The 27,248-nt window shown below is 40.8% G+C and overlaps 11 protein-coding genes across 18 annotated transcripts; 6 read left to right on the top strand and 5 right to left on the bottom strand.

Annotated features, from left to right (window-relative positions):
• Positions 1 to 353: 353 nt before the first annotated feature.
• LOC143369163 (integral membrane protein GPR180) lies at positions 354 to 5,347 on the bottom strand. Its single transcript, XM_076812756.1, has 5 exons — positions 3,818 to 5,347; positions 3,232 to 3,739; positions 3,018 to 3,155; positions 2,369 to 2,624; positions 354 to 2,299 (listed from the first exon to the last, which is right to left on the bottom strand). The coding sequence occupies exons 1-5, from the start codon at positions 4,189 to 4,191 to the stop codon at positions 2,109 to 2,111; spliced, it is 1,467 nt and encodes a 488-aa protein (XP_076668871.1). The 5' UTR covers positions 4,192 to 5,347; the 3' UTR covers positions 354 to 2,108.
• Positions 5,348 to 6,198: 851 nt separating this feature from the next.
• Positions 6,199 to 7,599, top strand: LOC143369171 (histone H1). Its single transcript, XM_076812776.1, has one exon. It carries the CDS (start codon positions 6,253 to 6,255, stop codon positions 6,979 to 6,981), a length of 729 nt encoding a protein of 242 aa, XP_076668891.1. The 5' UTR covers positions 6,199 to 6,252; the 3' UTR covers positions 6,982 to 7,599.
• Positions 7,600 to 8,614: 1,015 nt separating this feature from the next.
• LOC143369182 (histone H2B) lies at positions 8,615 to 9,101 on the bottom strand. The gene has a single exon (XM_076812791.1). It carries the CDS (start codon positions 9,025 to 9,027, stop codon positions 8,656 to 8,658), a length of 372 nt encoding a protein of 123 aa, XP_076668906.1. The 5' UTR covers positions 9,028 to 9,101; the 3' UTR covers positions 8,615 to 8,655.
• Positions 9,102 to 9,217: 116 nt separating this feature from the next.
• Positions 9,218 to 9,708, top strand: LOC143369181 (histone H2A). Its single transcript, XM_076812789.1, has one exon. The coding sequence runs from the start codon at positions 9,299 to 9,301 to the stop codon at positions 9,671 to 9,673; it is 375 nt and encodes a 124-aa protein (XP_076668904.1). The 5' UTR covers positions 9,218 to 9,298; the 3' UTR covers positions 9,674 to 9,708.
• A 733-nt stretch (positions 9,709 to 10,441) lies between these two features.
• On the bottom strand, positions 10,442 to 10,876 carry LOC143369183 (histone H4). The gene has a single exon (XM_076812792.1). The coding sequence runs from the start codon at positions 10,811 to 10,813 to the stop codon at positions 10,502 to 10,504; it is 312 nt and encodes a 103-aa protein (XP_076668907.1). The 5' UTR covers positions 10,814 to 10,876; the 3' UTR covers positions 10,442 to 10,501.
• Positions 10,877 to 14,103: 3,227 nt separating this feature from the next.
• LOC143369168 (chymotrypsin-2) lies at positions 14,104 to 15,553 on the bottom strand. Its single transcript, XM_076812766.1, has 4 exons — positions 15,316 to 15,553; positions 14,759 to 15,103; positions 14,461 to 14,690; positions 14,104 to 14,344 (listed from the first exon to the last, which is right to left on the bottom strand). Exons 1-4 carry the CDS (start codon positions 15,536 to 15,538, stop codon positions 14,180 to 14,182), a joined length of 963 nt encoding a protein of 320 aa, XP_076668881.1. The 5' UTR covers positions 15,539 to 15,553; the 3' UTR covers positions 14,104 to 14,179.
• Positions 15,554 to 16,092: 539 nt separating this feature from the next.
• Positions 16,093 to 16,575, top strand: LOC143369180 (histone H2B-like). Its single transcript, XM_076812788.1, has one exon. It carries the CDS (start codon positions 16,136 to 16,138, stop codon positions 16,514 to 16,516), a length of 381 nt encoding a protein of 126 aa, XP_076668903.1. The 5' UTR covers positions 16,093 to 16,135; the 3' UTR covers positions 16,517 to 16,575.
• A 1,294-nt stretch (positions 16,576 to 17,869) lies between these two features.
• LOC143369172 (histone H4) lies at positions 17,870 to 18,289 on the bottom strand. The gene has a single exon (XM_076812777.1). The coding sequence runs from the start codon at positions 18,227 to 18,229 to the stop codon at positions 17,918 to 17,920; it is 312 nt and encodes a 103-aa protein (XP_076668892.1). The 5' UTR covers positions 18,230 to 18,289; the 3' UTR covers positions 17,870 to 17,917.
• Positions 18,290 to 18,462: 173 nt separating this feature from the next.
• Positions 18,463 to 18,979, top strand: LOC143369179 (histone H3). Its single transcript, XM_076812787.1, has one exon. It carries the CDS (start codon positions 18,527 to 18,529, stop codon positions 18,935 to 18,937), a length of 411 nt encoding a protein of 136 aa, XP_076668902.1. The 5' UTR covers positions 18,463 to 18,526; the 3' UTR covers positions 18,938 to 18,979.
• A 498-nt stretch (positions 18,980 to 19,477) lies between these two features.
• LOC143369035 (putative oligoribonuclease) lies at positions 19,478 to 21,340 on the top strand. 8 transcript variants are annotated; one of them, XM_076812411.1, is made up of 6 exons: positions 19,576 to 19,952; positions 20,091 to 20,194; positions 20,265 to 20,327; positions 20,442 to 20,603; positions 20,675 to 20,895; positions 20,986 to 21,340. In XM_076812411.1, exons 3-6 carry the CDS (start codon positions 20,283 to 20,285, stop codon positions 21,116 to 21,118), a joined length of 561 nt encoding a protein of 186 aa, XP_076668526.1. In that variant the 5' UTR covers positions 19,576 to 19,952; positions 20,091 to 20,194; positions 20,265 to 20,282; the 3' UTR covers positions 21,119 to 21,340. The 8 variants fall into 8 exon arrangements, with proteins under 8 accessions (XP_076668529.1, XP_076668531.1, XP_076668528.1 ...); XM_076812414.1 differs by lacking the exons at positions 19,576 to 19,952; positions 20,091 to 20,194 and adding an exon at positions 19,478 to 19,557 and having other exon boundaries at positions 20,235 to 20,327; XM_076812416.1 differs by lacking the exons at positions 19,576 to 19,952; positions 20,091 to 20,194 and adding an exon at positions 19,486 to 19,557.
• Positions 21,341 to 21,705: 365 nt separating this feature from the next.
• On the top strand, positions 21,706 to 27,177 carry LOC143369333 (kinesin-like protein Klp61F). Its single transcript, XM_076813144.1, has 16 exons — positions 21,706 to 21,931; positions 22,260 to 22,407; positions 22,472 to 22,621; positions 22,701 to 22,861; positions 23,313 to 23,462; positions 23,533 to 23,769; positions 23,850 to 24,225; positions 24,300 to 24,571; positions 24,645 to 24,784; positions 24,851 to 24,969; positions 25,045 to 25,386; positions 25,444 to 25,671; positions 25,730 to 25,909; positions 25,995 to 26,217; positions 26,290 to 26,414; positions 26,999 to 27,177. The coding sequence occupies exons 1-16, from the start codon at positions 21,864 to 21,866 to the stop codon at positions 27,053 to 27,055; spliced, it is 2,976 nt and encodes a 991-aa protein (XP_076669259.1). The 5' UTR covers positions 21,706 to 21,863; the 3' UTR covers positions 27,056 to 27,177.
• The last annotated feature ends 71 nt before the right edge of the window (positions 27,178 to 27,248 follow it).

A 27,248-nucleotide genomic window follows, 5' to 3' on the forward strand; every position in this document is an offset into this window, starting at 1 on the left:
CCAATTTAAAGAGTGGCCCAAGCAATCGCCTATTTTTGGCCCCACGAGTCTGGAACTGAATTCTGTGCCAAATGATACGTGCCTCGTGATGAGACTTCGATCGCAAGAAATTGTTAAGTTCAGGGGACAATTAGTTTCCGAGATATTGGAAGTGGAAGAAGTGAAAATTTATTAACGCGTCAGCCGATACGCTCCGATGTACTACGGACTTTCATGTCAATCCAATAATTTAAAGAATTCAGTTCCAAAATCGTGGGACCAAAATTGGGCGAAAAGGCGCCCCTCATTTTTGGGTCACTCTTTGCGTGTCTGTCTTGTTTTAATGAAAGAAAACGTACACTATACTATTCTCATTATACGATCGCATAGCGGAATTACATTTAATCTAAATGATTAAAAAGCACTACATTTTACCAGATTTTGTATTCTACTTTTTAAAATTAGATTATTTAAATATACATGTTACCATTGTACATTAAATTTTCCGCAAACCAGATGTGTTAGAAAATCAATAAGAACATTTAGATGAAAAGTATTCCGTTAAAATCGCACTACTTCGAAATTACACATCCATTCGTGTATAGATCTTCAGCAACATTTCAAAATTTGCATAAAAATGTATATAACTTGTGTAGACACGAAACATTTCTATTTTTACGATAAAAAAAGAGTATTTCTATACAACTATGATTCTTTGAGAATCGCTGTTCATATCGTTCTTTGAACTTGGTTTTATATGATTAAGTCCAAAGGCAATATTACACTTTTACAACGGAAACTTATAATCAATCGTGTCCGCTACTTCTACGAATATCGAGCTATTAAAAACATTGCACCAACATTTCGATACATACGTACGCGACTTATAAACGTTCTAACAAAGTATACGTTTGATTATTCTAATACTTATTTGTTAGAAGATTGAGCAAAAACGTTGTAGGAAACTTCTGTGCGAGCACAAACTGATATTTCGAGATGTGATCTGTACAAATTGTCAGTATTATGTATATAGTTCAAGTACCAATGCTTCGATACATTAATGCACATTTGCACAAAGAAACATGTGAAAAATATTGTATGAAGAAAGAAATTTTAATATCATGATCTCCGTTATTAACGCATATCTATATGTATAAAAGATATATTTATAATAATTTGATTATTTGAATTTTAATACACTATGTGCTTCTTCGATGTAATACTGAAAGAAATTATGAATGCACACGGAATATTTTTTCTTCGCGAAAACCTTGTGTATAGTATGTTCGTACATAAATTCATTTATACACATTAGACATGACTCTATTCCTCCTTCCTCCCACTGTGAAGAAATTCACATTGATTTTATTTTCAGCTTTCATACTTTTTCAAGCGCGCATTGCGATAGTTTCCACACACAGCAAGTATTATGTAATTACAAAACGTAGCATCAGTGACGCCGTGAAAACGTGTACCACGGTACAAGATTAAAAAGTTTCTTAAATACAATTGTATAATTAGCTTATTGGATTCCCTACGTGTACTGAATGGACAACAACAAAGAACGAAGATTAAATTAGAGTTATCAATGTTGGAACGCATGGTCAGAGGGTATGACATAAGTGAACAAAAGTGTACGCGTTATACCGTAGTGATAGGAGATTCTTATCTGTAATGTAAATAAGTAGTAGAAGACTAATTACGTACGATAATCTTTACTCATACCATAGCAACCTCTCTAATGTTGTATACTTGCCAGCTAATTGTTATGTACATTGGCATAAAAGTTATAAATATACATTCGTTAACATTACCACTCTGTATCTACAAAACCGCTACAACTCAACCTTGCCCTTCTTTTGCTGCTACACGATCAAGTAATTACGCATAAATACTCGTCGTGTTCACCCGCTTTATTTCGCTTGCGTCAATTATTGACTTCCTATCACATACGTGAATTTGATTATTAGTGTATTCCTAATTACAGAGTGCGCAGAGTATATCAGTCTCAAGTAGCATGTAGCGGAGTATTATCAACCCTATAAAATTTTACCATTCTGGTGAATACAGCGTACATCAAACTGTGTAAGATTGTTTCCTCATTCGTGTGACTCGTCGCCTTTCTGATATTAAGTAATTATTTTACTAAGTTCCGGGGGTTCCACGTAGTTGTTCAGCACGTGCGGCGCTTCGTTGAACTCGTCAAGTTCGTCGCCATTGTCCGCCCCTTGTGCGAGTAAAAAGTATTGTTCACTCCGTGTTGGCCAGAGTAGATGCGCCATTACGCAATACGCGAAACAATCAGCAGAGTACGTGATACCTGAAAATGCAACGCATACATGAAACCAAATAGATTATACGTTGAACCTCAAAATTACAGTGTACTCACCCAACAAAAGTTTAAACCTCCACAATGCGCTTACTTGAAGAGCTATAAGTGCTATGATAGGAAGATAAATGAACCAAACTAAAGACGATGCGCCGAAGTGCAGCAGAAAGTTCAGTTTCTGAGTATTATGTTCGTACGTCATAGTATTCCGAAGCTCGCATAAGAACCAGATCATTATCGCGCTTCGAAACAAGAGGATGAACCAGCCCGGCCATGTCTGGTACTCGTCGATGTCCTCGATAATGTCGACCTCCGTCTAGAAATATTACGTCAACTTTTTAAATGAAATTACATTCCCGATGCATGCACGAGGCGTGCACGAAGATACATACTACAGCTGTTACTCTTTGACCCGTCAGGTACCCGGGTACCTGAAACAACTTCAAGCAATTGAATGTTTTATTGAGCCTAACGAATAAAGTGTAAGCAATTACTTTTTCTTAATATTTTACTAGGATTTGCTTAAATTCATGCGAATGAAAACACAAGCATTTGCTTTACCTTGTAGGAATTCCTAAACTGCCTAGGAATTGCTTTTCCTTATTTTTTTAAGGAATTGCTTACAATCGAATGAATAAAAGAAGCAATTGAAGTTGTTCCGGGTAGCCGGGTACCCAACGGGTCAAAAAGCAATAGCTCTAATACAAACCATGTTCCACACATATAACAGAATATGAACGACTCCGTAACAAAGCCATATAGCAAAAACTAATGGCTTCCATGTTAATTCCATTCTCGTTACCGCCCATCCTTTGGCGAGTAGTAGAAGCAATAGCATGAACGATGTCTGGAACATACAAAAGCGAAAGTTAAGACGCACAAAACCTAACGCAGAAGAAAAATTCATCGATCTCGAAACTTACACGCGATAGAATATCAAAAATATCTCCAGCAACTTCCAACTGTTCGTAGCCGACCCCGTCCAGAGCGAATTTCAACACGTGTATCAAAATTAAGCACACAGCTATGAATTCTAATAACAAACTAGCAGTGAATAATCTTGTTACAGGATGCTTCTGTAGCCTCACTGCGTACAGCTGCAGTGGCACGAGTATAATGTAGCACATAAAAAAGAGCAGGTAGAGTTCTATGGTGTTCTGCCTGTCGTACGAGAACTGGTACGTCAAGCTATTTAGGCCACTGGTATTCGGATTGCCGTTTACCAGCCAGATATCGTACTCCAGTTTATCCTCTCTGTCGTAATATTCCCATTGGCAGGTGGTCGTGTTCCTATAGCACGCCACCAAGCTCATGTACCAAAAGCGCGGCTGCCAGAAATCTTGAATGACGTACGTGAACTGGTGTCCCTTCACGATATTCCATACAGAATCTTCGTCCGAGCATAGCTTACCCTTTGGACAAGGTACTCTCCTTTCGGGAAAGAATAGAAAATTAATAAGTGGATCCTCTCGCGATTCTTCTATCCGATTACTAAAAAGACCGCTATACCTCAAAAAGTCTTGACCTTCTTCGTTACAGTGGACATCGTAGGAGCTCTGGTTCAAGGTGTTGAACATGAGAGCGCAGGCTGCGCTCTTGTCTTCCAGGGTGCGATTACCGTAGTACTCTAAAAAATGACCTCGATCTAAGACCGCCAAGGTGATCGGCACGGAGAAGTTCCTCCTCGACGTGACGTTGCCGAAAATATATCCGTACGAGTCCTTCTGCCTGTGACGGTCCGTCTTTTGGAAACCGAACTTTACCAGAAACCGAAAGAACTCCTTCGTGTCGAAGGTGCCCGAAATGTGCGTGGTCTCGGCGTAGTCGATCCCCGACAAGATACCGGACGCGAGGCAGAACAACAGGGATGGAAGGATCGTCATTGCGAAACGCTGGCTCGATTCGTGCTACCGTCTGCCGAGATGAATGTCAAGAGGCATCGATCATACAGTTCCTTAACATTCTCCTCTTATCGAGCACAGCTGTTAAAGATCACTGTTGCACGGCCTATGTTGCACGGGATCTCTCCGCGTGCGTCAAGACGCAGGGTTTCTCGGGAGTGTCATCGCGAGGATCACAGGAACCAGGGCACACTCGCGCGTACGCAGACACGGCAGGCAATTCGAAAATAACACCACGCGTTTCATCTGCTAAACGTTAATGACCCATACTTCTGATTCGAACTCGGTTTTCCTATTGATTTTCCCCACCCAAAGAGACCGGCCGCCGCGAAATCGTCTCTCGCTGCTTTTTACAAAATTTCGCGCGCTCCCACGAAGCTGTACCTCCGACCACCGTGTACTGTTAACCTTCCTTCCCGTGATCCCATTTTCCACTCGAGGCAGGTCGATGGAAAGTACAACTGCCCGTTTGGATCTGCTTTTCCCCCCCCGATGAAACCACTATCAGACAATGTAAGGATGACACATCAACTGTCAGCGTATGTTCATATATTAACACGAATTGATCGCTATGCGTACAGAGAAGGTACGGATGTGTACACAGGTGCAAATGTATGAAAAAAATTGCGAGCTATTCAGCTCGATGTAACAACTTGATAGAATATCGTGCATATAACCTCAAAGTGGAAATTCAGGATGTCTATCAGAGCAGTATCTACTCGTCTAGAGTTGAAGATGCAATGATGCATTAATGGTTCTATGTATTTAGCTAGAAGAGGCGAAGATTATTCGTGCAACATTATATAATCATTGATAATTGAAATCCTATTATTTAATCAAATCACTGTGTTGAATATTTCCATCGCAAGGGCGAGGATGGATAATTTCGCGAGCGATTAGGCGTAAGATACATTAAGAATGATTATCGTTCCAACGAGTTGTAATTGTTAAAGGCTCTTTCCAAAGCCGTAAAAAATTCGCAAATGGGATAATAGTTATGAGTGGTAAGTCCACTAAACTTGATTCATTGTAATTAAAGAACGTTAAATGTTCATTGGAATTCTCAACTACTGGCGCGCCCTATGATTGCTTTTGTGGCATATTTTTCTATGGCTTCGTTTCCAAATCATTCCCCTTGCCATTAAAACCCCCCTGTGAACGACTCAACACGGGAAAAGAACTCGAAAATTATACTGAAAAAGCAGTGAAACTGCAAAAAATATTAAGCGAGTTACGCCAAGGAGAAATGTCCATTTTTACAGTTGGGGGAAAACGTGTTTCCGGTTCTCCTCGTCTCGGTGGTCGAGGATGCCGGCGCGAGCATGAAGATTAGGGGTCGTTCTTAAATTACGTAAGGCTTTTTGGGGGGGTCGCGAATTTCTTACGTTTTCTTACAAGGGAGGGGGGGGGGGAGTCAGATGGCGTCTTACGTAATATTTTTATCCTAATTTTCAATAAATAAAAATTCTATCATTATTGTTCCAAAAAAGTAGTTTTAGTTTCAATTTCCCGAAACCCAGTTAAATGAATATATAAACCTTTAAAAGAATTTTAATAACTGAAAAAATTAAATGTAAAAAATATTACGTAAGGAGGGGACTGGAATATCAAATCATACGAATTCTTATACCGGGAGAGGGAGGGGGTAAGAATTCCGCAAAAGTTACCCTTACGCAATTTAAGGACGGCCCCTTATTATGAGCATGGTATTATTCGGAAACAGGAGAAATAATGGAAATTACTTTTACGCGCCGTATTTCATAATCTTGATAACAGGATACAGTAGAATATTGTTAAAACGAAAGAGATATTTAAAACAATATGTCTACGCCAGTCGATCGAATGTTCGTTTTGTCTGATTCGTCCATGGGGCACGGTGGGGGGCGCCCCTTCCCACTCCCCTGGCGGTATACGCAGTAGCGTACATACATCTACCAAGCGTCTTCATTATGCGTCAGAGTACTGTTAGTGCACCGTCACGTGGACACACAGCAATTCGTTTCGTTCGAAAGTTGGGAGAGTCAAAGAATCGGAGTAGCAACCATGGAGGAGAAAAGGAACGCTGGAAATACCGCGGTAGAGAATACCGAGAGCAACGTCAGCGCGACAAAGAAGACCGCGAAAGCGAAGGCTGCGAAACCGGAGCGGACCAAGGCTTCTCATCCACCGACCTCTGAGATGGTGACCGCCGCGATCCGAGAACTGAAGGACCGTAAGGGATCGTCGCTTCAAGCGATCAAGAAGTACATCACGACCACCTACAAGGTCGACACCGAGAAAATGGCACCCTTCATCAAGAGATTCTTGAAGGCGGCCATCACCTCTGGCGCTATAATACAGACGAAGGGTAAAGGTGCTTCTGGATCGTTCAAGCTGTCTGTCCCCGTCAAGGGCTCCGAGGCGAAGATCGCCAAGAAGTCGGTTCAAAAGACCGTGAAGGCGGCCGAGCCGCGGAAGGCCAGGAAATCGGTGGAGAAGAAGACGTCGCCGCCGTCGCGAAAGCCCGCGCCAGCGAAAAAACCCACTCCAGTCAAGAAAGCCGAGGCTGCGAAGAAACCCGAGGCTGCGAAGAAGCCCGCCGCCTCGAAGAAACCTGCCACCAAAACAGCCGAGAAGACTGAGATGGAACAGGAGAAGGCGAAGCCCACCGTGGAATCTAGAGCCATGTCGAAGAGCAAGAAGACAGCCAAAGCACCAGCGGCGAAAACCAAAACGCCGAAGCCGAAAAAGACCGCTGCCACGAAAACTGCCAAGACCGCAGCTAAGAAATAATTGTTAGATGATGGAATCGTCAATTTTAACACGAGACAAATGGCCCTTTTCAGGGCCACAAAATTGTCATTCGATGAGGAACAATTTTCAGACAATTTAGAACAGTATTACCATCTTTTTGTATACTATATTAGAAATAAGTGTCAGGACATACACTGTACATACATGTACTAGACGTACTAGTAGATAAGAGAACCTAACCTAGATCGTTTTGTATGCGACTTAAATAAATGTTGAGGAATTATGTATGTATAAGGGAGGATATCCGATCTTTATTTGAAATAGTATTTCAGTTATTCTCTGTATGAGTGTTGTTTGAAACGTAGCTATAATAAATCCCCTCGAGGGAGGTAACTAATCCTTCGATTGTTGAATTAGAAATCCTTGTAGTAACGTTATTTCGAAATGCTAGAATAGAATCTACTTACGAGACAATTTCTGTTGCGTTTCCTCGAAAACAGTCGATTTTAATTTCGATGTAACCTGTAAAAGATAGGTTAGACAGAAGTAACCCAACATGTTGTTAATACATACAAATGTATATTTATTATTGAATTTATAAATTGTTCTAATATGTATGCAATAAACAGAAGTATAGCTTAGCGGAAACCTGCACAAAAGTTAAATATTTTCATTTCTACACATGATTACCATCGTAAACGTTAGATGGACAGAAGACCGCGAATATCTGGATTTATATCGTAAAATTAGACGAGTGACTCATGTACCAGATATAAAAATATATTTTGTCTTGTAAATCTACAAATTAATTAGTTCTATTCTTTCCGCCTTCGACATTTTTACAGGCATCCATTGTCGACCGAACCGTTGGTTCGATACGCGTGCCCGGGCGCACGAAGTCCGTTATTCCACTTGAAAATGTAAACTGATCTGTTTATACATATTAAACGGTTTGAAAATACTTGGACTTCTTCGTACAGTGAACATGTAGAAAATTTCAAAATACAATGTGAAAGACATAAACGATTTTAATAAGTTTACTTCTCTTTTTATGACTACAGTAATTTAATTAGTAAATTTTATAAAAGAAGCATGTTAGGAGACACTTTCTAGGATGTTTCGAACGTAGAGAGTAACCCTATTCACCTTTCCTAGAATTTACGATAGAGTCAAGAGGCTGGCTCGAAAGGGCCCTTGGCGAAAGATGAGGCTTACTGGATGATCAACATGTGAGAAGGGACGAAAAAGGGACGATATTGGAGTGTCGTTCGATTCAAACGTTTTATTACTGACTTAAAGAATCGAATATCCCGTTGAGGAAGTTGGTCATGGAATAGGAAAGAATAGGCTTATTCTAAAGAGGATTCATTTATAAAAGGACCTACAGTTTTATCTAGTTAGAAATTCAACGGTCGGAGGACAGGTCGATCCTGTAATAAAACTGTATGCTATTTGCCTCGCCTTCGATCTTTTCAGTCTTCTTTCATTAAACACAATCTCGCCGCTGTTTAACGAAAATGGCTTGTCGCTGTTGAACTCCGAACGACAACTACAAAATAAGTGGCGGGGTTAGAAATGTACTTGTAACGAAACAGGGAAGTTAGACTTGACAGAACAACGTATTACCAATACCTAATGTGAAGAAAGAACGAGAATTTCCTTGTTTAAGATATTTGTGGCCCTAAAAAGGGCCATTTCGTGTGGAGGCAGCATTTACTTGGAGCTGGTGTATTTGGTAACAGCCTTCGTTCCCTCACTGACGGCGTGCTTGGCGAGTTCACCAGGCAGCAGCAAACGTACAGCAGTTTGGATTTCCCGGGAAGTGATGGTGGATCGTTTGTTGTAGTGAGCAAGACGTGACGCTTCAGCAGCAATACGTTCGAAGACATCATTCACAAAGCTGTTCATGATGCTCATGGCTTTGCTGGAGATACCGGTGTCTGGATGGACTTGTTTCAGGACTTTGTAGATGTAGATAGCGTAGCTTTCCTTCCTCCTACGCTTCTTCTTCTTGTCGGTCTTGCTGATATTCTTCTGGGCCTTGCCAGCTTTCTTCACAGCTTTCCCACTTGCCTTTGGCGGCATCGTAGAATCAGGCTTCGAGCAGAACGGGTCGCACTGGCGTGAAAAGACTATGTGAATGTGGTGGCGCCTTAGTTCGCCGGCGTATTTATGACGTGACGACGCACTTGGAGGGAACCAATGAGAGCGAGCGATGGTGCTGCTAGGCTCTGAATGGCTGGCCGAAGTTCGCAGCAAGCCGTGCATAAACACGAGCACGACCGGGCGACGACGAATATTTCGAAGCGAACCTTCGTGCTCGAACGTTCTTGTCGTCCAATTAATTTGAATCAACATGTCTGGACGTGGAAAAGGCGGGAAAGTTAAGGGAAAGTCAAAGTCTCGCTCTAACAGGGCAGGATTACAATTTCCCGTTGGTCGTATCCATCGACTTTTGCGAAAAGGAAACTATGCGGAGCGTGTTGGTGCCGGTGCTCCGGTATATTTGGCTGCTGTAATGGAGTACTTGGCCGCTGAAGTCCTAGAATTGGCTGGCAATGCCGCACGTGACAACAAGAAAACGAGAATCATTCCACGTCACTTACAACTAGCCATTCGCAATGACGAAGAACTGAACAAATTGCTTTCTGGAGTGACGATAGCACAAGGCGGTGTCCTGCCGAACATTCAAGCTGTACTTTTACCCAAAAAGACAGAAAAGAAGGCTTAATCCTGATGTTTAAAACCAAACGGCCCTTTTCAGGGCCACCAATTTCATTTCAACTATGGGAATAATCTCGAATTTCACGAACACACCAAATTTGTCCTACAAAGTTACCTTGTACAAATTGCTCATTTAAATGGTATATTTCCTAACAATTACTTTTAGGTTATAAAATTTAACTCAAGTGTACACCATGTTTTATGGAGCACTGTCATTGTGTTACAACAACCGGGAACATACGTGGCATTTGGCAATCTATTTTCATTACTTTCCTGCATACTAAAGAAAATAAGAAACATAAGCTTGAGTTTTACTCATTTTCGTTTGACGAATTGGAGCGGCTTAAAGGTGAAATCTTAATTTATTATCGATAGGGTTACATTTGGCAACACCGTATCCATAAGCATTCCCGAGACGTGGCAACGTTGTATCGTCCGACCTATCATGTGTCACTTTTCTCGAACACCGAGTCAATACTCCGACTCCGCATTAGATGGGAATGAAAGTCATTTACCTTTTCTTGGGAGACAATATATATATATACAGTTAATTTCTCATGATGAAAGAGTACATTTAAAACAATATTGATTTAAAGCAATGACTTATTTTCTTATAGAGTACGAAATGAACAGTCGCTAGAATTTTCTAGAATTGCATCAGCATTAATTAAGGGCAGAATGTGCTACATATTTATATTTTGTATCTTCAGAGTAATATTATAGTTTAATGTTTTCAGTTGAACGAAAGAGTTCTCGGTTGGAACAAAATTGTGGCCCTGAAAAGGGCCGTTTGTTTGACGATCGCCGGTAATCGCACGTCGAGTATCTTCTCCACTTAACCTCCAAAACCATATAGAGTGCGGCCTTGTCTCTTGAGGGCGTAGACCACATCCATAGCTGTTACTGTCTTCCTTTTGGCATGCTCGGTGTAAGTAACTGCATCACGTATAACGTTTTCCAGGAAGACTTTCAGGACACCACGAGTTTCTTCGTAAATCAAGCCAGATATACGCTTGACACCGCCACGACGAGCCAGACGACGAATGGCGGGCTTTGTGATACCCTGGATGTTATCACGAAGTACTTTCCTGTGACGCTTTGCTCCTCCCTTTCCCAATCCCTTTCCTCCCTTACCGCGACCAGTCATCTTGAACTTTAGCGAGTAGTACTATGTTAACAATTCTGAGGATAAAACACGTCTGATGCTCCAAACCACTTTCTGCGCGATTTTATGCTTTCACGGCGCTCTATTCCCACTACAGCTCCGTCAACCAATGAGAGGCCGCAACGTATCGAACCGAGGGCATATATAGAGGTGCCACTGATCGTTCGCTGCAGTAAAAATAATTCCTACCTGGAGATTGGAGAACCATTGTTCCATTATCCCACAATTTTTCCCAAAAGCCTACTCGCTGCTATATTCAAAACTCCATGCTGGTATATAACAGAGGTAACTCCACTCTGAGGCCTCATCCCTGTTGGCGAGGGGCTCTTTGCTTCCAGAGACAACAAAAAGACACTCGTTACGAGGAGGGGAAAAAAAATTATTGTTCCATTGCTCCGTAAAATGGCGCGTATTAATCAGTGTAATAAAATGATAGAAGAATCAAAGAAGCGATCAGTTGATAAATGTATTCACGAGATACGGCATTACCAAAACAGTACAAAGTTGTTAATACCAAAAAAATCGTTCGAGCAGCTTGTACGAGAAATCGCGCAGAACTTGCAGAAGTGAAAATAAAAAGAAAGTAGTAGCTTTTTCTGCTTACACTGAAGACTTTGCGCACTTGTACCGTTTCTGTTATACGCGCAGGGAACAGACAGGAAACAAAGAAATTAAAACGGCTCTTTTCAGAGCCACCAAAGTATCGAGGGTCATCTCTCATTTATTGACATCAGTCTCTAATCATAAGTAAAAACGTGCTTATTTCACGTCAGACTGTATTCGTAGAGAATTTAGTTACAATGCAAAGGTTATGTATATTTTTGTAACGAATTACTGTGGCGTTTCCGATCCACTTCGTAAATGTATTCGCTCTCATAGAAACTGTAAGTCCATCGCTAGGACAATTTCCGTCACCGAAACTCACTCGAATCAACTCGAAACGATACGGTGCAAAATCGAAAAGATCCCGCGCATTTTTTGTCTCGAGAAGAACCTCCGGTCGCTATTCCCGCGCAGTTTCGGCCTCTAGAAGAACTTCCGGTCGCAATTCCCGCGCAGTTTCTGTGTCCAGAAGAACTTCCGGTCGTTATTCCCGCTATTACTTTTTTAGTTACCGCGGCGAGTGAGAGATGGTGGCAGAGAAACCTATTCAGTATTTTTTCGATAGATGACACCGCCGTGACAGTGCTGATCGTAATTCGTAAGCTCGTCGCTTATTTCGCTGTCGTGCGTCCTCTCTCTCGCTCGTTGCCTGCCCCTCGCTCATCGTGGCATGAGAACAAAGGCAAACCCGAATAAATAGACTCTGTTTGCCTGATAAAGAACTGTACAATGTGCATTGTTTCTCATGGTAAGAAGGGGCCCGCCGTTATCGTCCTACGCATTTTTGGACTTCCTTAGTATTCAGTCGAAAACTGTTAACCCTAAACCACTGTTCAAGAATTCAAAATTCTTTGGACCTGGCAAACATTTTATGCACGGTCATTTTCTATGCTATGTTCCTTCCGTCCACATGCCAGAACCGTTCGCATTCATCGTTGGTGATCATGGACAGCAAGCAGGGATGAAATTGAAGATTTGTGCCCTTGGTTAACAAGCGTCTGTCGCCCTTTCCGTGAAATATCATCAAATACTTTAAATAATTTAAAAGAATTGAGACAATTTTAAAATTAATTCAATATGACAACTCGCATATGAGTTATTGCTAATTTGCTACATGGAAAAAAAAGTGAATTATCTTTAAAGCTGTCTCAAGCCTCTGTGCTCAAATCTTTTTCAATTTTTCTCGCACATCAAAATTTGCCGCTCTAGGCTGCAGCCTATTTAGCTTATATCCAAATCCGCCCCTGGCAGCAGTGCGTATTTTAGGGCCTGTGTGCTCGTGCTGGCCTGCCAGGCCTCTCCCACCTTACTAAGCAGACAGACAGGTCAGAGAAGGGTCTCCCTGCCTCGTCGCGCCCGGCCAGCTGTGTCGGTTGAATTTTTTCTGGGAACAAGAGCGTCGGTTAAGGCCAGGTCTGACTGCGGTTCGAATGCATGCAGCAGGAATTGATACAAAGCGCGCTCACATAATTGAAATAATTTAACAAACGACTGTTCGTAAACAATTATTTATGATTTTTACCGAATGCTACATCATTATATATATACGCACCACTATATAGTATATACCGAGGAATGTGCTGCGGCAGTATTCTGAATAAACCACGCCATGTGATATCATCGAAATACCAGGGCCGTGATTTAAGGGGGAAAAGGCTAATTTCGAGGCTCTGTTTTGGGGAAGTTAGAAATTTTTATAAAATATCTTTATTGTCATTAGAAAGTACATATCTTGAACAAATTTTTCCCTCAATATGATATAAAAATATTGATTATTGTAACCACAGTAGCCGATGGCGTGATAGTACTTCAGAAATTTGTCTAAAACGACCGCACCTCAGGCGTTACAACGGTAGCCCCAAAATAAAAATTTATAACATTTTCTTACAATCTGAGGCAATATCTGCAGTTGTACGTACAGATTTAAAAAAAAATTGTTACAAAATAGCGGACTTTTGGAGTTGTCGAAAATTTGTAAGAAAATCGACATTTGTTTCAACGTTACGGAGAAATTAATTACTCGATCAAAAATTTAATACAAGAACTGAAGACAGAGATGGGCGAAAAATTGTTTGAAATAAAAATTTCGTACACAAATTTTTATTTCAAATAATTTTCTGCCCGTCTCTGACTGAAGATAATCTTATTTGTGGCCGGCATGAAAAATTTGTAGTGAATCGGCTGAAAATTAACTGAGTTATCCGTGCGCCCCTTTTGAAAAACGTACTTTCGAGAACAACGCATTTAAAGTTTCAGAAGAAGCTCCGATTACTTACCTGCCAACGGCCGATTTCGAGCGTTGCATCAAACCATCTATAAGTCCGTTACTTCTTTGAATTTTACTTTAATACTTCAAGGGCGCCTTATGGAGACTCCAAAAATAACGAAAATTCCGCAAAAGTTTCGATTTTTCACCCTGGTTTCCCCCCCTTAAAGTCGTATCCCATGCCTGACTTACCGACTCCAAAAAAGGACTAGGAATTTGCACGGAACTCAGCTACGCAGTGATTGGCTGTTAGAAATTATCGTTTTGAAATTACACATTGAGAATTTTGGTATTTAGAAATTTCCTGTTATCGTCTATCTCTAATAATTTTGAGGGACCATCCGTGATACTTGGTTATATGAAGAAGGAACTCATTTAATACAATTAATTAAGCAAACGCAGCTACGAGGTCAAAAATTTCGGACATTTATTAAATCAGTTGTCATTCTTATAAAAATTATGCTACTACAAAGTTTCTCTTATAAATTCAGTCCTGTAATTTGTTCGATCCAATCGATGTATCCGGTGATCCTTGAAAACACGCCCGGTTTGTTGCTAGGGCAGCCCGCGTCTCCGTAACTCACGATTCCGATTTGAAGAGGAACACCGAGTTGTAGCACGATGAGAGGCCCGCCACTGTCGCCCTTCGAGGTTATGAAACAGAGAAGCATACGCTTAGAATCTGAGAGTTTCCATAAAATTACAGATCCCGGGCTGACTCTCTAAATCCCACACATATGGTCGCGTTATATTTCTTTACCTGGCAAGCGTCCCGTCCGTAACCAGCCGCGGTGCACACATGCTTGTCCGTTATGTCCCAAATTCTACCGCAGTCTTGGTTCGAAATTATCGGCAGTATCGCATACTTCAATCTGGTCGTTCCCACTCCTGTAGGGCCATCCTTTCCCCACCCGATGGCAATGCCATTTTTTTTTGCAAAGCTCTCCCCAATTTCGTTGGACCCGGCTAACTGGACAGCTTGAATGCTCCCTGTAAAAAGATACGGAATTTCGCTACCGAAAGAACTATCAATATCTTGCCGGCGCCGATGGTCTTACTTGAGAAAGGGATATCTCGCGGCATGAGCAACAGGCCAACGTCGTTTACACTCAGCGAAAACTCAGGGTGAAGAAACGCTTGGTCCGTCATCATAGCGATGCCAGATCCTTCGTAGAAATTGTATCCCACGCCGGATTGGTCAGTGGTGCCGAAGACTACCAGAAATTGGTGAGTCCCGTATGATACACAATGGCCAGCTGTCAATACCCATCTGTGCGAGATAATGGTCCCACCACACTGTGCGATCATTCCTCCACCCATCAATCGATGCACCACAGCGACAAATGGAAATTGATTCCGTCTCGCATAACGGCCGCCGAATATTCTATCCGCATGGAGGTCATCTATTTTTTTTCGTATCGCGATAATTCATTGTTAATTTTCTCAATACTGCGAGCCGCAAATACGTAGTATGATCGATTTAACTTGACGATTATTTTACAAGACAGAAACGTGAACACGTAAAGTATTGCGCGAAATGTTATTAATCGCGGTTTTAAGTAAGATCGTCAAGTTAGGAGAAATATTTTCAGAATTCTTTAGAATAAACACGTACCATCCGCCAGAGAACCATGCTTCACATCACTTTCTTCGCGATGAACCGAGTAATTAGCGATCTTCCATGGTTTCAAGTTATTGATATGGTTAACTGTGCTGAGTAAAGGAACAGAGACAACATGGCGGTAGAACGTTAGAATAACAGCCACGAGGAAGAGCGACTTGGTGCCCGTCGAAATCATGGTAATGACTGGTAAATTTTGTGTACCGGTTTCTTCCATATATACAAGTGTACACAAGTATGTATACAATCTACCTACTTACCCTCTATGTGACCTGCGTAAAAGTTGAACTATTCCCTGTCTTGGGAAAAGTTCGAAAAGTAGCTAAAGAAATGTTTAAGACCTGTAAAATCAATGGCATTCTCGAGAGGCGGTTAGAAAAGCGAGACGTCCTTGAAACCCGACCCTTCGCGGCACCCAATAACAGGGGGGGCCGTTCCCTTTCGTATTTATCGTGTCCGCTAACGGCAACATCGCTTTGTCCCTCTCTGTCTATGAAACAGATGTCGCGCAGATACTAGCTCTCTCTGTTGCCCCTCGTAAATCGATTCTCCCCGCGCGTCGGCAATTCCATTGTTGCTTCCGTTCAAACTGTCGAGCGTTCGAAAGCCGTTAGAGGAGGACGTTTAAAAATAACGACGAATACATTCGTCCAATAGGAATGCGAAAGGAACGTGTTTAATAATGCGTTGAAAAGTGATTGAAGCGGCGCTACGCTCTGTTTACTCTATAAAAGCAGGAGACTTAAGGAGTGACGGCTCGACGAGGATACTTATTCAGTGATTACATTTGAACGTGCGTACATAGTGTTCCATTATGCCTCCCAAAACTGTCGGAAAGGCTATGAAAAAGTCCGGGAAGGCTCAGAAGAATATTAGCATGACTAAATCGGACGGGAGGAAGAAGAAGAAGAAGAGGAAGGAGAGTTACGCGATCTATATCTACAAGGTTTTGAAGCAAGTTCATCCAGACACAGGCATCTCGAGCAAAGCCATGGGCATCATGAACAGTTTCGTTAGCGACATATTCGAACGGATCGCCATCGAAGCGTCTCGTCTGTCACATTACAACAAACGAAGCACTATTACTTCAAGGGAGGTGCAGACTGCCGTCAGACTTTTATTACCTGGCGAGCTCGCTAAGCACGCGGTCAGCGAAGGGACGAAAGCCGTTACTAAGTACACGAGCTCGAAATAAATGAATAAGAAGGACATGGTCTTTTTCCCGGACCACAATACGAAACGGCCCTTCTGAGGGCCACCAATTACTTTTTTCCGTTGGAACTCCTATCTGCGTTCAGTGGTTTAATATTTACTTATCCCTCAATGAACGTAATCTATTTACGAACTGAAATGAAAGTACGCGAAGTAGTTTTCTGTCTATAAGTCCGTAATGGGCCCAGTTCTAGCTACGGCCCTGGCGTAAAACATTCGAGAGGGAGAGGAAATGAGAGCGAGTGAGGACGAACGAACGACAACGATAAAGCTGACGCCAAAGAGAAGGTATACTAAGAGGCGACACTCTGACGAAGAAACCAGTTTCAGAGAGAGTCGAAATGCATAACCAATTTAAATGTCCATTCGGTAGTCGGAAAGAGGAGGGATTAACAAGAGGCGATAGTAAGACGAAGATATACAGCTGCCTATATAACCAATTTAAAGGGACAAGCCAACGAAAAACTTCAAAGATACTGTTCGGAGCTGTATACTCGTAGTATACCTTCTCTTTGCTGACGCTAGTGACCTCCCTGGTTTATGCCGATGTTTCCAGGGTAATTATAGTACAATTACTCTGTCATTATAGGGACAAGGAAAGCAATCAAAGTACGAAATAGTTCTTAGATAATAAAGTTTCTTTATTTTTTAAGCACGAGAGCTCGTGTGAGACTGAGGCTTTTCATAAGTTGTTATTGTAACGAGGTGCCATATCGGCTGTGTTTATACCTAATTCTCATTTATAAAATTTGTTATGTATTTTATATGGCAAAATAAACACATATTTTTAAAAAAAAAAATCTTTGCTGACGCTGTGAATTCTCAGAATTTACGGGGTAGAGACCAGACTTATAGACAGAAAATAATGTGTACATATGTACAAATAAAGTTTTCAAACGTGATGCTACAGTACAGGGTTTCTCAAACTATGGAAGGCGTAGCCCTGCCCACTGGTACGCGAATGCTTTTCGAATACTTTTTGAGGTACGTGACGGTTTGTGTAGATATTTGGGAGGTACGCGAAAAATAAAGTTTCAGAACCCTTGCTATAGTATGTATTTTATAAAGTATAAGTCAAATTAAGAGGTACTAAAACGTACAAGTCGAACAATTACCCGTCGCAGCGAGTCCAGAAAACCTACATTACGTTTTCTGAATTTCACAACTTTGAAAGTACCTCCAAATTTACGGCAATAAAGGGTTCAACTTTTCAAGCAGCATTAGAAAAGAACATTAGTATTCAGACCCCTAGCATTTAATTTTGAAATATTTCAAGCTCCATTACACCCTGCTTGAGAAACCAAAATGTCATCACACGTTTAAATGATTTGGTGGCCCTGAAAAGGGCCGATTTTATTCTTCGTGGACTCCTTTTTGTTCGACTTTAACCGCCGAAACCGTACAGCGTTCTGCCTTGGCGTTTCAACGCATATACCACGTCCATAGCTGTCACGGTCTTCCTCTTTGCGTGTTCAGTGTAGGTGACAGCATCTCGAATCACGTTTTCGAGAAACACTTTTAAAACACCACGTGTCTCTTCGTAAATCAAGCCACTGATTCTCTTAACACCACCTCTTCTTGCCAATCTACGGATGGCTGGCTTGGTAATTCCTTGAATATTATCGCGCAGTACTTTCCTGTGCCTCTTTGCGCCTCCCTTTCCCAATCCCTTTCCTCCTTTTCCACGACCAGTCATTGCGAAACAGATACCTTTGCACTCTGTGGACTCGAAATCAATTTTGCTGAAATTTTTTTGGGTACCTCGATTATATGCCTTAGGTGTATCCCCCCTCTTGCCACTGCGCTTCCCGCCAGCGCACTGAATCGTTGTGCGCAGCTGCAACCGTTCCTCCCCTCCACTGGCCAACGCACGAATTAGAAGCCAGCAGTTGGCTCCTCCAGAGCATAAAAGCGCAATTTTTCGTAACGTGAGGTACAAACTCCTTTTGGCCTTCGTTACGTGCGCATAGACTTCAAACGTTCTCGAAACGACATGGCTCGTACTAAGCAGACTGCAAGGAAATCGACTGGTGGTAAGGCACCTCGCAAGCAATTGGCGACAAAAGCTGCACGTAAAAGTGCACCGGCAACTGGAGGAGTGAAGAAGCCTCATCGCTACAGGCCCGGAACCGTTGCCCTGCGTGAGATCCGTAGATACCAGAAGAGCACCGAACTCCTGATCCGGAAATTGCCGTTCCAGCGACTCGTTCGTGAGATTGCTCAAGACTTCAAGACGGATCTCCGCTTCCAGAGTTCTGCAGTCATGGCCCTTCAAGAAGCCAGCGAGGCATACCTCGTCGGTCTCTTTGAAGACACCAACCTTTGCGCCATCCACGCTAAGAGGGTAACCATCATGCCCAAGGACATCCAGCTAGCCCGCAGAATCCGTGGAGAGAGAGCTTAAGGTGTTTACGCTATAAGAAGAAACAAAACGGCCCTTTTCAGGGCCAACAAATCTTTCTATCGAAGATACAACTCTTAAATATTAAACATACCATATTACCTTTCATCAAATCCCATCCACGTTGATAAATAATAACCTGTATGAATGATATGCTATAGAAACGGAGGAAGTTTTAAGTATTAGGATCAAAACACGTTAGGACTTGCTCATGTAACGGCATGGTTGAAATAGCATACGCTTGATTCATTCATTTAGCATCGCACATGTTAAAGTCGATGCAACTTACACGAAAGTGTTCTAATAGGGATTATATTAATGTACATTTAATAATGATTTTCTCGAAATCATTAGAATTATGAATATCGTGAGCGTTATATGTTGGTTTATACATATTGTTATTAGGTTCCTGATCCAGGGGCGGTATTATCAGTCGTTGCTTAAGCATGCGCTTAACAAAGTTCGCCTTATTCGAATAAGACGAGCTTAAGACTTCATGTACTTTCAGTCCGAACTTAAAATTTGCTTAGTAAAGAAGATGGTCTGGGTTAAGCAGAAGAATACAATCGCATATATGTATCGTAGACGTAACCGTTATTGAATACATCAGACGTTTTTATTGAGTGAAGTACAGCGATACTTAAACTAATTTTTATGTTAACAGTAGTAATTCCTACTAATCTCACGAATCATTAAAGCAGTTTCATTTTTTGTCCGTCCTGATGAGTGAAATAATCGAGTAACATTAATTAGCGATGTCTAAAGGACATTTATAAAATACGCATTTTCCTTGATCGCGTCTCAGTACTAATTCCTACATACTTAATAGCACCGTTACTACTATATCAGGAAAAAGGGCCTTTTCTACTATATATCTATCGAATCGAAACATGGAACATTTGAGGTTATGCAGTATCAGTGAATACGCTGTACTTGAATTAACTGGTCCCCATTGCAATATTTAAAGAAACAGCATTGTAAGTTAATATGTGCAATCATATTCTCGCGAGTTTGCCCTGTAAGTAACCATGCTTTTCATTTATTGGTCGTTAATAGCAGAAGACAAACGTGATAGAAAGGGTTAAGTTGGAATTGCACGTTTGTTCAGCATTGTATCGATAGTATTAAAGAACGTTGTAATCTTTGTTTGTTTAAGCTGAAGTTTAAAATGCAGTTTCACGTAGCACATCTTAGCGACAGAGGGGTTTATGTTAAAAAGATTTTGCATTCTCGCGTAAAGAAATCATTCTCATTATATCGGTAAAGAGTAACGTTATTTCGAATTTCGAATCTTTTTCAGATCGGTTTTAAAGTTAATTTAATTTCGGAGCTTTCATTGAGTGAAGCCATGTCGCGCAGCAATAGTGATTATATTGTCTGGATAGATACAGAGGTATTTGCTTGACAACACTTAACCCTATTTTAATACTACATATGCTATATACTATAATATTTTAATACCATTGGTTGGGCAAACGTGATTACACTAATGTTTTTTTTCACCCAGCTGACTGGCCTAGATATAGAACGGGACACAATCTTGGAGATTGCATGTCTAATAACTGACAAGGATTTGAATATAAAAAGCGAGGAGTTTAACGTAGTTATTAATCAGCCAGATTCGATATTGGGAAATATGAATGAATGGAACACAACGCATCACACCGAAGTAAGACAAACTTTCATAGGCACCTATTGTAAAGGATTTCATTCCCTGTCTATGTTTGTATATATTTTCAGAATGGTCTGATCTACGAATCACAATGTAGCAAAATTGACCTAAAGAAAGCAGAAGAGATGTTGTTGAATTTTATAAAGAAGTATGTCCCGAAGGGGTGTTGTCCATTGGCTGGTAATACAGTTTACATGGATTGTCTGTTCTTGCTAAAGTGGATGCCGCTAGTTCACAGCCACAATAGTTACAGAATCATTGATGTTAGCTCTGTCAAAGAGCTTGTTAGGTTGTTACTCATACATTTACATTATTCACGCATTTCAGTCGTAGCTATATTATTAGTAGCTCATCGAAATAATATGAAAATTGTTGGTAGGAGATGGAATCCAAGGATTTATGAAAATTTACCTGAAAAGCAATTTGTACACAGAGCATTGCCGGATATCAAGGAAAGCATACAGGAACTAAAATACTACAAGGAGAATATATTTATATCTTCGATCGTTTAATGAAGCGTATCTATTAATTTAATCTACAATGGAATTAATGTAATTACCACGTTATGGTACATTACATTTATTATGAGTAGGCCCTAGGAAATTTGATTTGAAACGCTGTTTTAGTTTGCGTACGAATTGCCCACATTCCACGTGTTCGTTTTACGATAACAATTGACAGGCGTACTGTATTTTTCTGTACAAGGTGCAAATAAATAACTTGTAGCTAATTAATCGAGTGTACGTTAGAATGTAATCCTTGTCGTATTTTAAAATTCTTTTCGATCGTGCTACTAAAATCTTTATCCCCAATTCCGGTTTAAGGCCGCCGCGCATTTCGGCGAAGCGCGGCGATACGAAGAGAAAAGTTTATAAACAATTGATGACCGTAGCGCAGCGGCAATTAATTAACTATTATTAATTTACTTGCCGCGCCGCGCTCCGCCAAAATGCGCCACAGTCTTTAATCTATCATTCCAACATCAAATAAATCGGATAATACCGAATTAAGCACTCGGTATTTTTTAAACATCGCGTAATAGTTAACTACGCGAAGTTACGCGCAAAAGCGGACGCGAGCGGCCTCTAACGGGATTCACGCTAAACGTTCAATTTGAACTTTCAACGGTCAGCATCGTGAAAAGCGTTTGTGTGTACATAATGTGAGAAACGGTGAATTATTTCAAGATAAAGAGGTACACAGATTCGAGTGAAGAGAAACAGAAGTGATCGACGTGCGAAGGGCGCCCATTCAACAATGATGAACGATACGCGGAACGGGAAGAAGGATAAGAAACAACATATACAAGTTTTCATTCGAGTCAGGTAAGTGTCTATCAAGCTTCTAGACGTTTGCCAAGCTTTCGTCTCAACACTTTCGCCGCCGGCGGCTCCGATCGGAGTCGCTTCAACGAATACCGTGAACTACTTCGAAATCTATCCTTCACGTTATTATAAATAAAACGTATCCTCTATGATGTTATAACATCAGTCGTGTGTAAAAATGTATCATCTGTCTTGACACGAATAAACAGCATATAAATATATAAGCGCGACTCCTGTCAGAGTCAGTGGCACTCGAAAGTGTTGAAGTACGTTCCATCGATTATCGATGCTGTTACATTCGTATCTGCTTCCATCATCTTCGTGGCAGGCCGTTGAATAATGCAGAGAAGACTGGTAAATCGGTGACAGTGGTGGATACACCATCCTGCAGAGAAGTGGTGGTTCGCGAAAGATTGCACGATAAGTTTATGAAGAAATTCACATTTGACAGAGTATTTGGGCCTTATTCGAAACAAGTAAGTATTTAAATAGAATTGGGAGCGCTCGACGGGATATCGACGATTGGTAATGAACTTCCAGATAGAAGTGTACAATGCAGTTGTTCGCCCATTGCTGGGGGAAGTGTTGGACGGATACAATTGTACGGTGTTCGCGTACGGGCAAACTGGTACTGGAAAAACTTTCACTATGGAAGGCACTGATAACGATCGATTGTTGCATTGGCAGGCGGTGAGTGTGAGATTGCTTTTATGGTTAATCTGTATTGATAAGGAGTATAGGTATTTTATTTCTGCTTTTATGTATCTAGGACATCAATTCTGGAATCATACCTCGGGCTTTAAGTCACCTGTTCGATGAGCTACGTACAATGGAGGCTCCGGAGTACTCAGTGAGAGTTAGCTTTTTAGAATTGTACAATGAAGAATTATACGACTTATTATCCCCTAGCGACGATGCTGCTAAAATAAGGTAATCATAACGATTATGTTTTTTCTCTATACAGGGTGTTACTGTAAATACTGAGAGTTAATACTCTAAGGCGATTTTTATATTTAAAATTGTAACGCTAAAATGAATTGCTCCTATAATTGACGAAGTTCCTGCAATGTGTAGAGAAAAGGTTGTTAAATCTGTCGAAGACGAAGGGCGATAAAGGAGGCTAATTTGTTCATTCTGTGCCTGACCCAGAATTTAAGATTTTTCTTGTTAAAGTAATTAAAATTGATAATCTCAGGCGTCACCGGGTGCACGCGTATTTCGCTGAAACCAGAATGAATTTTCTCGGAAATGATGAGTTCGTCTTATTTGCGTCTTATTTTCGCCTATATAATCACCCCCTAGAGTATTGACTATCAGTAAAGTAACATCCTGCATATAAAGTTTCTATATGTGATTGAAAGAAAATATGATGGGTCAATAGGATATACGATGATTCGACTAAAAAGGGTGCAGTAATAGTACATGGTTTGGAAGAGGTGATTATACGCACTAAAAGCGAAGTATTCAGTATCCTTCAGAAGGGATCGGAGAAACGGCAGACAGCAGCAACACTGATGAATGCTCATTCGAGGTCTGCTTTACAATTAATCATTGACAAACTCGCATTTAATGAGATGTAACATTTACATTGTCCGTTTCAGTCGATCTCACACGATATTTTCAATTACCATTCACATAAAGGAGAATTCCATTCACGGGGAGGAGCTGTTGAAAACGGGCAAACTAAATCTGGTCGATTTAGCTGGTAGCGAGAATATTGGACGGTCTGGAGCTGTGGATAAAAGGGCAAGGGAAGCAGGTAGCATTAATCAATCTCTGTTAACCCTAGGTCGGGTTATAACAGCGCTGGTCGAGAAGACCCCGCACGTGCCTTATCGGTAAAGTATTTGTAAGTTTGGAAATTGGATTTCTAATATGCATTTAGGCTGCAACGCCTTTCATTTCTTTTAATACGTAGAGAATCGAAATTAACGCGGTTACTCCAAGAGTCTTTGGGAGGACGTACGAGAACATCGATAATCGCTACGGTGTCCCCTGCTAGCATTAATCTCGAAGAAACGTTGTCGACGCTGGATTACGCGCACCGCGCGAAGAATATCACGAATCGGCCTGAAATTAATCAGAAGTTTTCTAAGAGGGCGTTGCTCCAGGAATACACGGAAGAGATCGAGAAGTTGAAGAAAGATTTGGTAGCGACTCGGGAACGAAACGGCATCTATTTAGCTCCGGATAGATACGACGAAATCACATCGTTAATACATTTCCAGAGTAAAGAAATAGATCAGAAGCTGCATCACATTAAAGCACTCGAAGACACTTTAAACTGGAAAGGGGTACGTACAGATATTACGATCAATGACCTCCGTTTATCGTCCGCTCGAATAAAACATTGCGATTGTTGTTTCAGGAAATATTTAACGAATTAAAATCGAAGAATTCCGATCAATCGAACGAACTATTAACTATAAAAGACCAATTGGAGGCCACGACAGATGCTTTCACATCGGCAGCATCGCGTTTGGTAATGTCGGAGCAAGAAAAGGAAGAGCAGAAGTATCTTGTTAAGAAACACGCGTCTACCGAAAGCATTCTTTTATCGGAAGTGCAAACAGTTTTAGATGTCGCTAATACTGCCACTACAGATGCACAGAAACTTCATGACAAAATTTATCGAAAAGCGTAAGCTACTCTGTACAGAGGATACGAATCTTACGTAAGTTCAGAACTTGATGTTAATTCCGTGTATTCGCAGGCAAATAGGACAACGAAACAGTTGCCTTGGACAGCAATTTAAAGCTAATATCAGAAATCGAATCAGGGAGATCGAAGCGGACGTTTCAACACACGCCGAGGGTGTAACTCAATTTTGCATGTCTATGGCGGAACACATTAGTAAGAATACTATTTGATGGAAGTGGTATCGTTTACAATAAAATATTGATTATTTTACCTCCTCAGACGCGGAAACCCGTTCAATTAGCGAGTGTATCGATAAATCGAATCAACATATTTCCGAAAACATTATTGGCGCAACACAGAACGTAATTCATAGTTTGACGCAGAATATAAACGATTCTGTAAGTGGCCGGAGTGGATTAGAATTATTTAATGCATAGGAAGCAATGGATTATAACATGCGTGTTCTATTTTAGCATTTAAGATATGAAGAGTGGCTTGATAAAGAAATAGAGAATGTCACAACCGTGACCAAACAAGAGTGTGACACGTTAAGTGCTTGTTCCCAACTTGTACAAAATGTTTTCGAATTGATAGATAACAAAATAGCTGAGAATTTGCGAGATTTAAATAAGAGAGGCTCCGAGCAAATTGACAACTTAATAGAAATTACGAAAAATTCGGTAACGTCGATTTCCAAGTACTCCGTCGAGGAGTGTGATCATTTAAATAATGATATTCAGGATGTCTGGCGGGGTAGTAAAGCGATTCGAGAGAGTCAAAATGGCATTATCGAAAGCCGAGCGAACTTTGCAACGGTACGTATTTATTATGAACTAAGAATTATTGTGTTTCTTATATTTACTATTTGGCAGATGATGGAAGACCTGCAGCGTTGCTTTAACGAATTACAGAAAGAGGAGGAAGAAAGCCATTCTTCGATATGCGATACATTGAGCAATATCGACGAACTGTGTAACGGTATAAATAACGAGAATATAAATAGTTGTAGGAGAAACGTAGAAGAAGTAAACACTGTACAAGAGGCACTCCAACATGACTTACAAATTGTAAAACAGACGCTTTCGGAGGAAACAGAGAAGGTAAGAAGCATTGTAAATTCTTTGCGAAGTGTCGTTTTGAAATTCCTTTCTGTTATAGTCGAGGATAGAGGTAGAAGATGCCATTGTGAAAGGTAAAGCGTTGATCAGCGAATTCCAAGAGGGTTTGAGTAAGAATTGTGATACACTAAGGAGCCACAAAGTTTCCGCGGAGCGCAATATACGAGAGATTCAGAGACGAATGAAAGAAGACGAGAGTCGCGTTGTATCATCGATTAAAGTAAACACAAGTAGAGTGCACATAAATTTATTTCCTTTATTTTCTTGTCATTTCTGGTAATTCTTTTGATTTCTGCGATAAACAGGATATGCACACGACGGTTCGCGACGCTGCCTACGAACACATAAACCGTTTAAATGCTCATAAAGCAACGTTTATACATATCCCTTCAGAAATGAATCGAAAGCTTGAAAGCGAGACGAAGAATGTTAAGAACATGAATACCAGAGTTATTGCAGAGTTGCAAGGAGTCCGCGATAAAGTAGAGAAATTCTTCGTCGACGATTTATATCGCGACGTTCCGACTGGTACGTTTATCATTCTTTCTTATCGCTTTCCGTTAAAACAGTAGAATTTATGACTCGAATCGCATTCCGTAGGTTCAACGCCTGCAAGGAAAGAGTTCCGATACGTGAAGAAACTCACTAGAACGTCCCCGTATGCGCGAGTCCTTGCTAGGTACAGAGAGACACTCAAAGATATGGACAATATAGAAAACGAGGAGGTAAGTGAATCGTTTTGCAGAGTGGGCATTATATTAGGGTGGCCTTCGTTTTCAACATGCGAATTCTTTTCCTCTCATCCCCGGTATGGTTCTAAATCATTAGAAAGTAGTCCCTGGAAAGGGTGCCGACCAGCCCTTAAAGTTTAGAATTCATCGATGGTTTCAAGTTAAAGAATTTCTCAAAATATGGTAAGCCCTATCGAAATTTTGTTGGAATAATATTAAAAGAGCCCTCAATTTTCTACCTCTACGGGGTGACGTAGTGCGGACCTTCAAACGCTGGTATTTACAAAATGGAAGCACGAACAAATTATATACACAGTAATTTCGATAGGTCTTACCAATTTCGAGAAATTCTTTAAATCTCTTTCCTGTTGTCCGATCGCAATAAACTTTTTTCAGGGATTATTTTTTCATGAAATGAAACCGTCCTAGTGGGTGAGAGCAAAGAAACGCGGGAAAAAATTCAACACGTATAAATAAGGGCCACCGTAGTATTATATGCTAACTGGAACGGTTATTTTTAACGCATATTGTACGCGTCTAAACGAGAAATGTTATTTAATAAACGTATGCTTTTCTAGCCGATTCCAATACTGAATAACAACTCGCCAATTAAAGAGAGCTTGAATGCAGGTTGAAAAGCCGATGTAATTGTAATACATATACTATCCAGTACTTCATTAAATGTGTATTTTTAAATTTGTATTTTATAAATACATTTCGTAAACGACGAAATAAAATGAAATGTGTCACGTTGAAACTGCCAGCTTGATGCCGCCATAACTTTATGTCGCACGATGTTTATCCTCCTATATATTTTGTCAAGTACAT

The sequence above is a fragment of the Andrena cerasifolii genome, chromosome 5 (genome assembly GCF_050908995.1).
Source record: "Andrena cerasifolii isolate SP2316 chromosome 5, iyAndCera1_principal, whole genome shotgun sequence".
Taxonomy (NCBI): Eukaryota; Metazoa; Arthropoda; class Insecta; order Hymenoptera; family Andrenidae; genus Andrena; species Andrena cerasifolii.

Bases quoted from the DNA above. Each gene is read 5' to 3' on its own strand.
- LOC143369163 (XM_076812756.1), bottom strand. From the start codon at position 4,191: ATGACGATCCTTCCATCCCTGTTGTTCTGCCTCGCGTCCGGTATCTTG. The intron at 3,740-3,817 runs GTATAGCGGTCT...CTTTCCCGAAAG, and splicing joins GAAGGTCAAGACTTTTTGAG to GAGAGTACCTTGTCCAAAGG. The intron at 3,156-3,231 runs GTAAGTTTCGAG...TGTATGTTCCAG, and splicing joins TTTTTGATATTCTATCGCGT to ACATCGTTCATGCTATTGCT.
- LOC143369171 (XM_076812776.1), top strand. From the start codon at position 6,253: ATGGAGGAGAAAAGGAACGCTGGAAATACCGCGGTAGAGAATACCGAG.
- LOC143369182 (XM_076812791.1), bottom strand. From the start codon at position 9,027: ATGCCGCCAAAGGCAAGTGGGAAAGCTGTGAAGAAAGCTGGCAAGGCC.
- LOC143369181 (XM_076812789.1), top strand. From the start codon at position 9,299: ATGTCTGGACGTGGAAAAGGCGGGAAAGTTAAGGGAAAGTCAAAGTCT.
- LOC143369183 (XM_076812792.1), bottom strand. From the start codon at position 10,813: ATGACTGGTCGCGGTAAGGGAGGAAAGGGATTGGGAAAGGGAGGAGCA.
- LOC143369168 (XM_076812766.1), bottom strand. From the start codon at position 15,538: ATGGAAGAAACCGGTACACAAAATTTACCAGTCATTACCATGATTTCG. The intron at 14,691-14,758 runs GTAAGACCATCG...ATCTTTTTACAG, and splicing joins GCGAGATATCCCTTTCTCAA to GGAGCATTCAAGCTGTCCAG. The intron at 14,345-14,460 runs GTAAAGAAATAT...ATAACCTCGAAG, and splicing joins ACGGACGGGACGCTTGCCAG to GGCGACAGTGGCGGGCCTCT.
- LOC143369180 (XM_076812788.1), top strand. From the start codon at position 16,136: ATGCCTCCCAAAACTGTCGGAAAGGCTATGAAAAAGTCCGGGAAGGCT.
- LOC143369172 (XM_076812777.1), bottom strand. From the start codon at position 18,229: ATGACTGGTCGTGGAAAAGGAGGAAAGGGATTGGGAAAGGGAGGCGCA.
- LOC143369179 (XM_076812787.1), top strand. From the start codon at position 18,527: ATGGCTCGTACTAAGCAGACTGCAAGGAAATCGACTGGTGGTAAGGCA.
- LOC143369035 (XM_076812414.1), top strand. From the start codon at position 20,283: ATGTCGCGCAGCAATAGTGATTATATTGTCTGGATAGATACAGAG. The intron at 20,604-20,674 runs GTAAGACAAACT...ATATATTTTCAG, and splicing joins ACACAACGCATCACACCGAA to AATGGTCTGATCTACGAATC. The intron at 20,896-20,985 runs GTTGTTACTCAT...AATTGTTGGTAG, and splicing joins TCTGTCAAAGAGCTTGTTAG to GAGATGGAATCCAAGGATTT.
- LOC143369333 (XM_076813144.1), top strand. From the start codon at position 21,864: ATGATGAACGATACGCGGAACGGGAAGAAGGATAAGAAACAACATATA. The intron at 22,622-22,700 runs GTGAGTGTGAGA...TTATGTATCTAG, and splicing joins GATTGTTGCATTGGCAGGCG to GACATCAATTCTGGAATCAT. The intron at 25,672-25,729 runs GTAAGAAGCATT...TTTCTGTTATAG, and splicing joins TTTCGGAGGAAACAGAGAAG to TCGAGGATAGAGGTAGAAGA.